This window comes from Vanessa cardui, chromosome 12, assembly GCF_905220365.1.
Source record: "Vanessa cardui chromosome 12, ilVanCard2.1, whole genome shotgun sequence".
In the NCBI taxonomy this organism is placed as follows: domain Eukaryota; kingdom Metazoa; phylum Arthropoda; class Insecta; order Lepidoptera; family Nymphalidae; genus Vanessa; species Vanessa cardui.
In genome coordinates this window covers 5,348,101-5,361,960 of record NC_061134.1, presented here as the reverse complement: position 1 = coordinate 5,361,960, position 13,860 = coordinate 5,348,101, and the positions used below count along the sequence as shown (strand labels likewise).

The 13,860-nt window shown below is 34.0% G+C and overlaps 1 protein-coding gene across 1 annotated transcript in view; it reads left to right on the top strand.

Moving 5' to 3' along the window:
* LOC124534039 (integrin alpha-PS1) overlaps nucleotides 1–13,154 on the top strand; it is a 62,730-nt gene extending 49,576 nt beyond the window's left edge. Inside the window, exons 2-16 of the mRNA XM_047109673.1 lie at nucleotides 2,035–2,162; nucleotides 4,597–4,714; nucleotides 4,851–4,964; nucleotides 5,158–5,369; nucleotides 6,007–6,232; nucleotides 6,327–6,723; nucleotides 7,030–7,410; nucleotides 8,055–8,250; nucleotides 8,563–8,714; nucleotides 8,898–9,148; nucleotides 9,606–9,708; nucleotides 10,364–10,499; nucleotides 10,588–10,886; nucleotides 11,879–12,103; nucleotides 12,918–13,154. Of these exons, the coding sequence (XP_046965629.1) occupies nucleotides 2,035–2,162; nucleotides 4,597–4,714; nucleotides 4,851–4,964; nucleotides 5,158–5,369; nucleotides 6,007–6,232; nucleotides 6,327–6,723; nucleotides 7,030–7,410; nucleotides 8,055–8,250; nucleotides 8,563–8,714; nucleotides 8,898–9,148; nucleotides 9,606–9,708; nucleotides 10,364–10,499; nucleotides 10,588–10,886; nucleotides 11,879–12,103; nucleotides 12,918–13,154 (3,175 nt within the window). The remainder of the gene's footprint in view (nucleotides 1–2,034; nucleotides 2,163–4,596; nucleotides 4,715–4,850; nucleotides 4,965–5,157; nucleotides 5,370–6,006; nucleotides 6,233–6,326; nucleotides 6,724–7,029; nucleotides 7,411–8,054; nucleotides 8,251–8,562; nucleotides 8,715–8,897; nucleotides 9,149–9,605; nucleotides 9,709–10,363; nucleotides 10,500–10,587; nucleotides 10,887–11,878; nucleotides 12,104–12,917) is intronic.
* Nucleotides 13,155–13,860: the final 706 nt, after the last annotated feature.

Here is a 13,860-nt window from a genome sequence, read left to right as displayed (position 1 = left end):
TTTGACCTTTTAATTGCAATTACTGGTTGCGATGTTGTTATATAGTTAATTTTGTCGATTAAATATATGTGCAATATGAATATACCGAAGCGTAGGCGCATTTCGTTACCCCAATAAGGGCAAGATCGATTGTGGTCATGTGGGCGCTTAACTGTTTCTCTAAACGAACCCCTTTTCAATTAAATTAGTTACAAGATATTGAGTGATTGCCTTTTGCAAGTTAAAAGTTAAGCATCAATCACCCACGCAATGATACATTGAAAGAATTGAGCACAGAGTCTATTTGCTTAAACATAATGCAGGGCGCACGGTTTTCTTAAGAGCGCTTTTAACAAAATGTTTAGATAAGGCTGTGTCGCAACACTGAGCAAAACAATGAGAGCTTAATTGTATCTCCATGTTTCTGTGTCCCTTCAACAAAAAGTTCGATGACCTTCACATGTGGGTGTCTGGCGCGGTACTATTTTGCTGCACATAATTCAGAGATTACGAACAATAGTCGAACGATAATAGTAAATGAGACTAAACGTACGTTACGTGAAATGGAATACAGTAATGTATAGATACTATAATGTTTATCAATATTAAATTTCTTATTAATTGAATCAAGCGTTGAACGCTGTTGAGATCAAGCGGGGAAGTCGAACATTGGCGTAGAGAGTGATTTATGATAATTTAAATGCATAAGGGTATGCCATAGACGGTCGTATAATAATAGGGACCGCTCTCCGTAACCAATATTAAATTGAATGCGGGATGGGTTATTTGCTATCGAATAATCGAACGCGTGCGATTTAATCGATTCGACACAATATCACCGATTGTTTAACTCGAGTACAGAGGGTAATACTATTACTTTGAAGTTAATCTGCGGCTTCATATAGCTGCAAATTATTATCTATAATGTACTTTATACAAATAAAATTATAAAAAAAAAAACACAATACCAGTAAAACATTGATTCGATTTGAAGAACTTATCCCGAATTTAAATACCTACAATAATAGCGTTTTATCTATTAGTAAACAACAGTTTTGTTGTTTTGTAAATCACCTAAAAAAATACTACACCCTTATTGTCATTGACAGGTAGGTAGTAGCAATTAAATTACAAATGAGCAACTGCTAACAGCGAGGGGCACGAACAGCGTTGACGGGTTATCTAAGATCTGTACAAACAATAATTAGGGACTACTATGTAATATTCACTACGGGCTCCCTGTAATCAGATATTATTACCAACATAATGATTATATAATAATAGACCTGCATCCGTATCATGATATACCCTATAAAAATGTTGTGTTGCCATTGGGTTTTTAAGCGTGTTAAATGTAATTTACAACAATATTTTATAGTTTTTTTAATGCATTTTATCCCATTTAAAACATTTCTTTCGTTAATAATTCTTGTTACAATGTAAATCGTTCAAAGATCAAGAAAATCTACTCTATTGCTATATAGTAATATCTTTTTAATATAGTTGTACATTCAAAAACTAATAATTACTGATTCAGAAGGTATATCGAATATACTTACAAACGTGATTTAATATTTCAAAATTTTAAAAAGTCAAATATTATATTCGAATATAAAAAAAAAAAAACTTCAAGATTCCCGGTTATAGGGTGAAAGATAAATATTCGCATGTAAGATAAGCAACATCTCGAACGTGAAAAAGCATGGTTATACTTTATTTCCCGAACGCCGAAAAAAGAAACAAACACTGCTTCACAAAAGCACATTTATTTTAAAATTAAAATTAGTTTAACGACTCTTAGTCATATTTACGAGGATAAATGATGAATATATATTACTTATCTGTTTATTTATGCATCTGTCATCTCGAGTGTCACACATCGTGAAAGCGCGGGAAAAAGAAATATATAAATGGATGCGCTATTTAGTCGGTGTGCGTGCACAGCGAGCTAATATTTAATTATAATATGAATATATATTTAATCTAATTTGTATGTCGACCTTGCATGTGAAAATTATAAAGACGCAGTGACAATAGGATTTTTTTTATTTACAGGCTGCTTGTTGGTGCTCCTCTTGGTCAGAATCTACAACCAAACACAACGAAGTCAGGTGCGCTTTGGAAATGCAGTGTAAGCACTTCACAAGGCGACTGCGAACAAATCGTTACCGACGGAAAGAGAAGTGAGCTTTCGTTTTATTTATAAATACTATGTGTTTTATTTTCGGTATTTGGATTAGAAAACTTGATATTTAAGATTTTCTTATTAAATAAGCACTTATGAAAAGTGGATAAACGTTGTATTCTGATATTAAACTATGAATCAAACTATTTTTAATCTAATACTGCAACGAAGTTACTAAAATAAAGATTTCCATTTAAAAGATACATTTATTTCAAATGTATTAAATAATTGAATTTTTTTCACATGTATTTCGCACAATTCGTAAATATAAATTGAATGGTTTATAAATCATCTGACCTTTATGTGATTATTTAAGACGTTTTATGTATTTTTAAAATTTTAATTACATTTGTACAGGTATGTTCGATTATCCGAAGAATTAAGTTTACGTAACAAGTTAATAAAATACAGACTGTATCACGTTGTATATTTATGTGCATTTAATCGTATGTATAAATTAGATATTTGCAAACGTAGTCAACGTAGTAATTGTTGAAGAGTAATTAATCCAATCGAGCACTCATAGCAGCTTATTATAATACACACAAGACAAATTAAACCTGATAATTCATTATCAGTAGACATATACGACACTAGTAGACTGGATACTTCTTTTAGATAAGGAAGGAAATGCTGGAATCGATCGATGTGAGTTTTATAAGTTTTAATTAAATTGTTGTCTTTTGTCGGTGGTGCCCCAAAACAGCGAAGTACGGCAAGATAAATACGAGTAAGTGAGCTGTGGTCTCAATCTCCTTTATACATTTAATCATTCGCTCCTTGACTAATATTGACTAATCGCTGTACTTTACTTTGATTATACTAATCGCCGTCTGACTGCTAAGTTCCAGCTGTGCCATGGAGAATAATGTATAGCATGTACTAACTGAATGACTTTATTTTATTCTGTATAAATCACATTAATGATTGACGTGTTTGGAATTTATTTTCATTATCTCTCGCCTTGAAAATATTTTATTAAACCGTAAAATATGATTGTACTATGAAAATAAATCCAATTACATGAATCAGCACTAACTGCTTGCAAAAGCACCCACTCACAAGCTTGAGCTAGCACTTAATAATATAGAAATTTGAAATTTAATTGTATTTATTGACCACGAAACTACGAACATTATGTAATAAATTAGATGGAAACTTGCTTTATGAATAGTAATGACGTAAATCAGTTTTCACACCCATAATGGCTTGATGCCGCCATGTCGGTGTTGTATATACTGCAAGAGCTTGTGTTTTTAGTCATAATTAGAATTTTTAATATTTAGTGACGCAAAACGCTGACAGTTCTTAGTTTAAAATTAGTATATTTTTTTGTTTTTTTTTTTTTATATAAATGTCAATCATATTATTAACATAACATAACAGAAATCGTAAATGGTGATTGGTTAAAAGAATTAATTCGTTAACAATAATGTTGATAAAATAAAATGTAGAAATAAATTGCATACGTCACTCATTATTAATTACGGCGAAAACCTCCGTATGTCTGGTTTTTCATAATCAAATCGTCTAACAATGTAATAAGAACGTAGCAAAAATAATGCTGGGCCAAAATAACAAAAGTAAAAAATTACCCATAGAATAACAGTTAGTTTCACTTACTTTAAATAAAACATAATTGGTGTCTTCTGGTGAATTAACGTATCGGCCATCGATTAATTACCGTCAGTATCAGCTCTGAATTAACATAAAGTAGTATTCGATAACGAAAATTAACCTGAGACCACACGAATTAAAATATGAGATTCACCACACGCCGTATCTTCCACTAAAAAATCGTTACAGGTCTTTGAAGAAAATCGTCCTCTAATGATCTAGCAAGTTCTCAAGAGTTTGTGTAATGCATGTCTCGTGTTTGATCAAAGATTAGTGCTAATGATGCAAACCACACGATATCTGTGCCATTTGAAACACATTTTTCTGATTTTTTTGCAAGGTTTTCTATAATTTGCCTTATGGTAATGATATATTTATCTTGCATCACGCCTGGTTGCAATGCTTTGCATTTGCCGACGATCCACAACTTGGTTTGATCTTGGGTTTCTATCAAATTCATTGGAAACGAAAACAATGCATATTCGATGACATATTGCTTTCGTTTTCCTGTATATCTAAGTTTTAATCATGGAATATATTATCGAATGACTTTTATATAATTTTTATTGCCTTTATTATGTAAACAATTCACACGTTTATTGGGTTTAAGTCTAACGTTTTAAGTTAATCATTTTAAATATTTTATTTTTGTGTTTAATTTAATTGTTTTGCTTATAAAGATGTTATGCCAATATAAACAAAACTTTCAATAATACTAATACATTTTGCAATTCAATTTATTTGATTAATGTTCCTTGCTTGTTTATATTTACTCATCCACCGTTCAAGTAATGAAGGGGATTGGTTATGTTTAGGTCTTGATTCCTTCCATTTGACTGAGCCGCATCCCGACGAGATCAAGGACGGTCAGTGGCTGGGAGTTTCCGTAAGAAGCCAGGGCGCGGGTAAAAAAGCGGTTGTTTGTGCTCACAGGTAAATACCTCATCCTTTGCGTCTACATAATTTTATTCGAGCAAATTGTAATTCAAGTGTTTATGTTAAAACATCTACATCGAGTATTATAATGATAGCATTACGCTTTAGTTATATTAGATCGTAAATTTTACAGATATATACGCAAATCCGGGGAGTCACAATTTGGTCAAGGGCTCTGTTATACGCTGAGTAACGACCTCCAGTTGATCGATGTGTGGGAGCCATGCCGAGGTCGCTCTGTACAAAGGTATAATTCAGCCTCATTATCTTCACTCAAATTATATAAAAGTAAATATAAAGTAATTTATATGATCTCATAATGATGACTATTGAATTGAATTGGTCAAAAGCTCTTGGAGATTTTTGTATGATGATTATATATACTTACATGGATTGCAAGTAGTTAGGAAATAACAACGTGTTTTTCATTAAACTTTCAGAGAACACGAAGAATTTGGTTTTTGTCAAGTTGGAACGAGCAGTTCGCTTCTCGAAGATGACACCTTAGTCCTGGGCAGTCCTGGTCCTTACACGTGGCGGGGCACTATATTCACTCAAGATACCAACGATGATTTATTGGAAAGAGATCATGTCGTGTATATGGCGCCAGTCGAGGACGGTGTTAGTCCTGTTGAAAAGTATAGTTATCTAGGTAAGAAGAAAATACGCAATACATATAATACTCAAAAAGCTGAGATGACCCAGTTGTAAGAACGCGTGCATCTTAACCGATGACATCGGGTTCAAACCTAGGCAAGCTCCACCATATGTATGTGTGCTTAATTGTGTTTATAATTCATCTCGTACTCGGCGGTGAAGGAAAACATCGTCAGGAAACCTGTACGTGTCTAATTTCATCGAAATTCTGCCACATGTGCATTCCACCAACCCGCATTGGAACAGCGTGGTGGAATATGTTCCAAATTCTATCCTTAGTGGGAGAGGAGGCCTTAGCCCAGCAGTGGGAAATTTAAAGGCTGTTTATTACTTTACTTTTATAATACTCAGTTAGGAATATAAAAAAATTTAAGAAGTAGAAAAATTATCCGTGTATAAATCGCATTATTATTGAACAGTTAATAGGTACGATTATATTTCTACGCGTTACTAGGTTAGACTGAGGTCTATTAGTTAATTAATAATCAGCATATAATGTAAATAATAATAAAACAAGATCGAGAACTTAATTTTATTAATAATACAACAACACTATAAACGATAACGCTTTGGTTTGAATAATATTTTCAATGGTTTCAACTATTAACATAAACAACTTGGTATTGTCTCAGGCATGTCAGTATCAGGCGCCAGTTTCTTCGGGTCTGAAGCTTCATACGCGGCGGGCGCACCCAGAGCTCATGGTACTGGACAAGTCGTGTTATTCAGTAAACCTAAAATTGATGACTGGACTCGCAACGACGTCGATATCCTTAATTTAATTTTCATTCTCAACGGCGAGCAGTTCGGCTCCAGTTTTGGATATGAAGTTGCAGCTGCTGATGTTAATGGCGATGGGTATGTTACTTTATTCATCAAGTAGCTATTAATTATAAATAAATAAATTAAGGAATCCATATACATTTTTTTATTTCACACATGTTATTTTTAGATTACCGGATCTTTTAGTTGGAGCGCCATTTTATTTCTCCCGAGATGCCGGCGGCGCTGTATACTTGTATATTAACGAAAAACATAATCTGCCTCAACAGTATAGTTTAAAATTAACTGGCAAACCCGAATCCCAGTTTGGTATTGCTATTGCTAATACAGGGGACTTAAATAAAGATGGCTGTGATGACGTAGCAATCGGAAGCCCCTATGAGGACAACGGCGTGGTTTATATCCACATGGGGGACAGAAAACAGGGCTTGAAAACAAAACCTGAACAAATCATAAAGGCGGAGTCGTTACCGATATTGATGAAAACGTTTGGGTATTCTCTTTCCGGTGGAATGGATCTTGACGCCAACGGTTATCCGGATTTACTAGTCGGTGCTTATGAAAATGTAAGTTAAATTCATGAATATCGAATGTCAAAACGTAAACGATGTCATACAATTACTTGCAATAAAAAGTATACACGTGACACTTGCTCGTAAAGATAAATACATGTTTCATACACACATACATGTATGCATACTTACATACATACATACATACATACATACATACATACATACATACATACATACATACATACATACAACCGCACACGTGTGTTCTTCTAAAATCAAAGAATCATCATTTGGTAATAATAGCTTCAAATAAAAAATCCAGCCAGTGAACTTAATTATTTTTATTTCATTCTACAGAGTAGCGTGGCACTTATTCGGACAAAACCAATAATCGATATCAAAACATCCATTCGTCCATCGAACACAATCATAAATATCGACCCGACGATCCAAGGTTGCCAAAAAGACCCGACGTCGAACTACACATGCTTTCATTTTCAAGCGTGTTGTATTATTAAATCTCTTGTGCGATCGGCCCAAAGCAACACTCACGAATTGAACTACGTCATCGAGGCAGAAACGTTTCCTGGTGGTCGAAAGTATTCCAGAGTATTCTTCGACTCGGATAAATCGAATATTGTAAATAAGACTATACACCTCGGCAAAGACGTAGAAGATTGCAGGGAGCACGTCGTTTACTTAAAAAATAATACTAGAGATATACAAACACCAATCAAGGTACGTAATTAAACTTATTAATTTTTATTTGCAACTCTGACTAAAATTTTACTTTAAATTTTCTTTTAATAAAATTTATCCGAATCCGTACTAATATTATAAATGCGAAAGTATAGTACGACACAACTTAGATGTAGCATCGTCCAAATTCGTAAAACCGATCACATCCAAATTATCAGTATTTATTTATTACGTGAATATGACCTTTATACAAACGTAATAACTTGTGACCTAATGTATTCGTCGATTTGTTACGTTGATTTCCATGCACTTGCTTTCTTGGGATGAACTGACACGAGAGACGCGAGAAGCTGGTATAGCGACGAATAGCGTCGAATGGCGCGATAGGGAGCTATTTCTATTGGTTATGTGAATCGGCAGTAATCGGTTTTATTGAATTTGCCGATGCTAAGTCTAAGCTGTGTCGTATTATAACTCTGTCTGTCTTGCTTTGACGCGAAAGCTACTTTCGGTAAATATGGTACACAAATAGTCCAGAGACTGAGAATAGGAAGACATATTCTATTTTTTAATTGGAAAAACTGTTCTAAACAAAGAGGTCTTACATTAAAATGTTAAGTTTACAATAAATAGTTACTAAATTGTCCATAAAGTAATGACTTAATTAAAATGTTCGTTTACAGTTTCAAGTCACCTACAAGATAGTCCACATCCAGCCGCAGTACTCCAAGGCGGGCGCGCTGCCCAAGATCGACGACTACCCCGTGCTCAACGCGACCGCGCGGACGTCCTTCAACGCGAACTTCCTCAACGACTGCGGCCAGGACGGCGTCTGTGTTAGCGACTTGGTCGTGTCGCCCGTGCTGCTGTTACCAAAAAGTATTTATAATCTTCCATACATATAATGACATTGGTGTGTCTCTTTGTAATATTAAAATAGACCTTTTCTAATTAATGCATATTTTTGTCTGTCTGTCTATCTGTCTGTCTTTTTGTTCCGGCTAATCTCTGGAACGGCTGCACCGATTTTTGAGGGGACTTTTACTGGCAGATAACTGATATAATAAGAGTAACTTGAGCTCCAATATTTTTTTTTTGTTAAATTCAAACCCGTACAAGGTCGCGAGCAGCGAGTCTTTCATAAAATCTAAAAATTATTTTGTGTTTATCACTAATTAAATATTTTTTTAGCTAAAGATGGTAAGGCATACGCTCTTACACTGGGCCAAGAGGAAGAAATCCGACTCTCGATAAACGTTGATAACTACCAAGAATCCGCTTACGAAGCGCAACTGTTTGTGCAACATCACGCCAGTCTGCATTATATTGCCGCTAATATCACTGTGAGTTTCTAAAATATGATTGATGATTTTGAATATATTCCAAACCTTCTCCTTCAAGGGAGAGGAGGCCTTATCACAGCAGTGGGAAATTTACAAGCTGTTGTTGTTGTAAATGATATTTATATTTTTAAAATATTATTACTTTAAACAGTTTTTGACAGACAAATAATTCTGTAATTTCAGGGCAAGCACATGATTTGTACCAGCGTTAACAAAACAACAGTTTCCTGTTTACTGGAGAATCCGTTTAAGAGACAGCCAGAAGGAAATCCGCCGATTACTATGAGGTTCGACGCTAGAACATTAGAAGACAATGAACCTTCTGTAATCTTCTCTGTTTGGGCGAACTCCACTTCCAAAGAGCTTAAACCTGATAAAAAGCCTGTCCAAGTTGAAGCACTGGTTATCAAAAATGCTGAACTGTCGATAAAAGGGTATGTAGTATGTACCTACAGCTATTAGTCAATATAAGACATCAAATCTTTGATTGTCAAATCATAGTTGTGAAGGCTGCAAAGATGTGAACATTGTTATGAATTATATCATTTGGAACTATGTGACATTTTATAAATAACCAGGTTATAAGTAGTCTATATATATATTTATTTCGAGATTTATATACCCATAAATTATTTATTATTTTCCATTGAATTATCTTTATATAAAAATTAACGTGCCTGTTCTGTCAGCGTTTTTATACCATTTATCCAATTGCGATGAAACTTGTGTCTGGGGTTGTGCGCAAGCCAGGGGGAGGCATATCAGACAATTCTCTAAAACCAAAATAACAATTGTTACGGTTTTAGTCATTAAAACTGTAATGCGTAAGAATTAGTCTTAAAATGCTTAAAATATTGATAAAATAAATAAATATTAATATTATAATTTCAGAGCGGCGCGGCCTGAGCAAGTGTTCTACGGAGGCGAAGTGAAGGGAGAATCCGCCATGACTTACTTCGATGACATCGGCACAAGAGTAATACACACTTATCAGGTGTTCATTTTGTTATGACTAAATGAAATATTGTATCGGTTCGTAATTGCTGAATAGGCTATTTGACTGGTTTTTAAAATCATTTTATATTATTTAGTAGAAGTTAAGGAACCCAGTAAAAGTTGGGTTTTTTTTATTTCTAGTACATATTTGCCGAAAAATATCATATAAAAAATTCCATTGTTAAATAGCGTGCAAAAACGCTGCTTGGACAATATGGCGCTTTAATGGGGTCGGTGACGTCACTTTCCTGTATTTTAATCTGTGGTACATATAGTAGAAAAGCAAAATTTACAAGAAAGTGACTTCATCATAAGCCAGGCCAGTTTTGTGTCACGTGACAAACGTTTAAAAAATGCATTTTTATTTATGGATTTTTGAATAAATTAAGTATTATTTTCAACTTTCGTTAGTAAATAATCATTTTTAAACTCAATATATATACACTGATTAAAATAATTCACAATTTATTTTTCGCTTTGTCAAATAGCCTATTAGGTTGTAGGTGTTTTAAATTTCAATTAAATATATTTTGAGACATATGATTTATGATTTCCTTTCGCCAAAGAATATTGTTAGAGCAATGCATTGCGTCTATATTGATGCAAATGTAGACAATATATTAACATAACCTCAAAATGTCTTTTTATTCAAGGTATTTAACGAGGGTCCATGGCGAGTCTCATCCGTGCAGGTGGTCATATCTTGGCCCCATCAAGTTGCATCTGAAAATTCGCAAGGAAAATGGCTTCTGTATCCCGAAGATGTACCCACTGTTGATGGGGAAGGATGTAATAAAACAATTACTACTTAATAATTACATTAAACTATATAAATATAATTATGAACGTTTTAATATTCTTGATTGTATTTTTTCAGATCAGAGCAATGGAGAATGTTTTATATCAGAGTCTGAAATAAATCCTCTAAAAATAACGCCTCGTCCAGGAGTAGCGGAACCTTACCTTGAAAATCTGGAAATGGATCCTTTCCTGACGTCAGGCAAACTAAGCGTTAGTTCGAACGAAAAGGAACACAATTCGACCAGGATCACCAACCACATCGTCGGCTATAGCAGCGGGGCGGAGAATAAAATGCGCCGCAAGAGAGAAAGTGATATCGTGAAAGCTGAAGCCTATACCGACAAAGATGGCCAAAGAAGACATGTTGTTAATATGGTAAGTTAATCAAGTGATGTATTTTTAATACGAGTAAATTAAATTGATGTTTGTCACTTGTCATTTAAAATGGTTTACGCTAATAAGAGCTGATAGATATATAATACAAAGTCGATTTCCTCAATTTAAGCCCTTAAATCTTTTTAGTGTAGTTTAATGTAGTTTAATTTAGTAGTTATTAATGTCAATAAAAAGAGTGATTCTAGAAGGTTTACATGCATGCCAAGATTTTCAACTTTTCTAGTTTATTCTTCAATTCAAATGTCGTGTAAAATCTTACCTATAGTTAATTTATTCGAAAACATGATGGGTAGAAAATTTTTAATAATTAACTCATTATTTGTCCAATACGACTTAGGTTAAAATATTCCTCATTCTTAAATTTATACCATTTTCATTCATATTTGAACTTGTCGTGAACAATGTAGAAGTTATACAATACTGCAATGCCACTTTGTGACAAGTTACAACGAAATGGATATCAAAAAATCATTTCCGTATGCGGGCTAAGATTCAAACACATATAGGTACATCCATTTTATATATACGAGAATATTCAATTCAGTGGAAGATGTACATTATTAATTTCACATAACAATAATTAAAGGAATAGAATACAAACATATACATGTAATATATGAATGAAATCCTTTAAGTCGTCGAGATGGCCCAGTGGTTAGAACGCGAGCATCTTAACCGACGATTGCGGGTTCAAACCCAGGCAAGCACCGCTGATCCATGTGCTTAATTTGTCTTTATAATTCATCTCGTGCTCAGCGGTGAAGGAAAACATCGTGAGAAAACCTGCATGTGCAAATTTCATAGAAATTCTGCCACATGTGTATTCCACCAGCCCGCATTGGAACAGCGTGGTGGAATATGTTCTAAACCTTCTCCTCAAAGGGAGAGGAGGCCTTTAGCCCAGCAGTGGGAATTTACAGGCTGTTGTTGTTGTTGTTTAACATAAACATAATATCCTTTTTTATTTTTAGAACTGCCAAAAGAAGACAGCAAAGTGCATACAATTCCAATGCGTGATATATCGTCTGGGGCGCATGCAGGCGACCACCATCACCGTCAAGGCGCGCCTGTGGAACAGCACGCTCGTGGAGGACTACCCGCGAGTCAGCCATGTCAACATCGCGTCCACCGCCTACATACACATACTCGACGACTACAACATACACCAAAACAAGAACCAGGACGACTCCACGACGGTTTGTAACATATTAATTCATCTATATCACTCATTTCGTGTAGGTCTATGATAGATCGAGAAATAGATAGAGAATAGAATGAAAGTAATTATCTTTTTAGTCGCCAGCATATACCAGCAAAATTCGCATAATCAAGATATTTCGATATTAAAACTATTAAATTCAATGATATGACAGTTCAATGGGAAGCCATGTTTGATGGTTATGTTTGCGTTCAGAAAGTGTGTTTCAAACTATAATTCGTCGCTGCCCCTGCAAAAGTCGCTATGTGCTTTTTTCATATTTTTTGATTGCTGTGCCGTTTTAATCGTTATTTAAGTGTATTGAAATTTCGAGGTATATAAATATCGCATAGTTAAATTTGTAAACTTTTAAACTATAGCAATGTATGAGAAAAATGTTTTTACAGTTCGTGCGTATTGAAATAACGATTAAAACGGCACAGCAGTCGAAAAATATGAAAAAAAGCACATAGCGACTTTTGCAGGAGTAGCGACGAATTATATGTTAGTTAGGCTATGGTAGACTCAATGGAAACTTTTCGAAAATAGATTAAAGATATGTACGATATTTGTTATGTCGTATGAAAAAAAAATTAACTAAACTATTTAGTTTTATTCATTTTAACCCAACGAAGCCTATTAATTTATTTACATAAAATGAGATATAAAGATTTGTTAATACTGTGCATATTTCAAAAATAATGTAATCAATTTAAATTATAATTTAAAAGAGTAGTAACAAAATCCAATTGTATATTTATTACTATAACTAAATACTACATTCAATATATTAATATTGTATAATTTTGCAGGTGGTCACCGTTGCTTATCCAGATTTGAAGATCAGTGAACCTTCAGAAGTGCCCTTATGGGTGATAATTGTTTCCGTAATAGTTGGACTAATAGTTCTAGTGCTTCTTATAATTGCCCTTTGGAAGCTCGGCTTCTTCAAGAGGAGTCGACCTGACCCGACCCTGTCCGGTAACCTAGAAAAGAACAACCACGAATCGAGCCCGTTCATTGGCCGAGACAGAAATAGTATTCGATAGCCAGGGTATAGACAGGGTAACCCTGTAATTCCATACCGGTGGAAGGCCAGGAACTAAAGTTTTGAAGTGGAACTTTGTACATAGATAAGGAAGCTGTTGTAGGATGTTTCTTGCGCGGAGGCGATGGTACGAATAAGTATAATTTAAAATATCATTTGACTGTGATGTCTTCGTAGAGGAATTATTGTCTAAGTATGTGATGTTATGGCCACGACGTTATGTTTTGTTGATGTTATGCACGAGTCCCATAAGAGAAACGTTTATTTTTAATTGTTTTTATTTGCATTTCCGTAGTGAGTATTATGAAAATAATAAGATTTTATGATTGTTTTATATATTCGATGAATATGTGCTAATCTGTAAATATGTACTTGCCCTTATTATTTATGAAATTTTAATTTAGGATTCCATTGATACGACTAGATTTTTTACTAGTCAGTAATGCCTATAACATAGGTGCATAGGTTTTTGTAGGATCTACTTAAAGTATTTGATAGTCGAAATATTATACACGTAGCTGTCCTAATGAGAATTAAATGCTTACATTTACTTATCAGTACTTAAACGTTATGATTGAATTTGAAGATTTGTTTCAAATTACTAAGAAAGTTGTGTACTTTTATTAAGCGGGTAATATTAGACGATGTTATTCCATATTTGAAATGTAAAACAATGTTTTAATTAACCAAAATTTACTATTTTAATG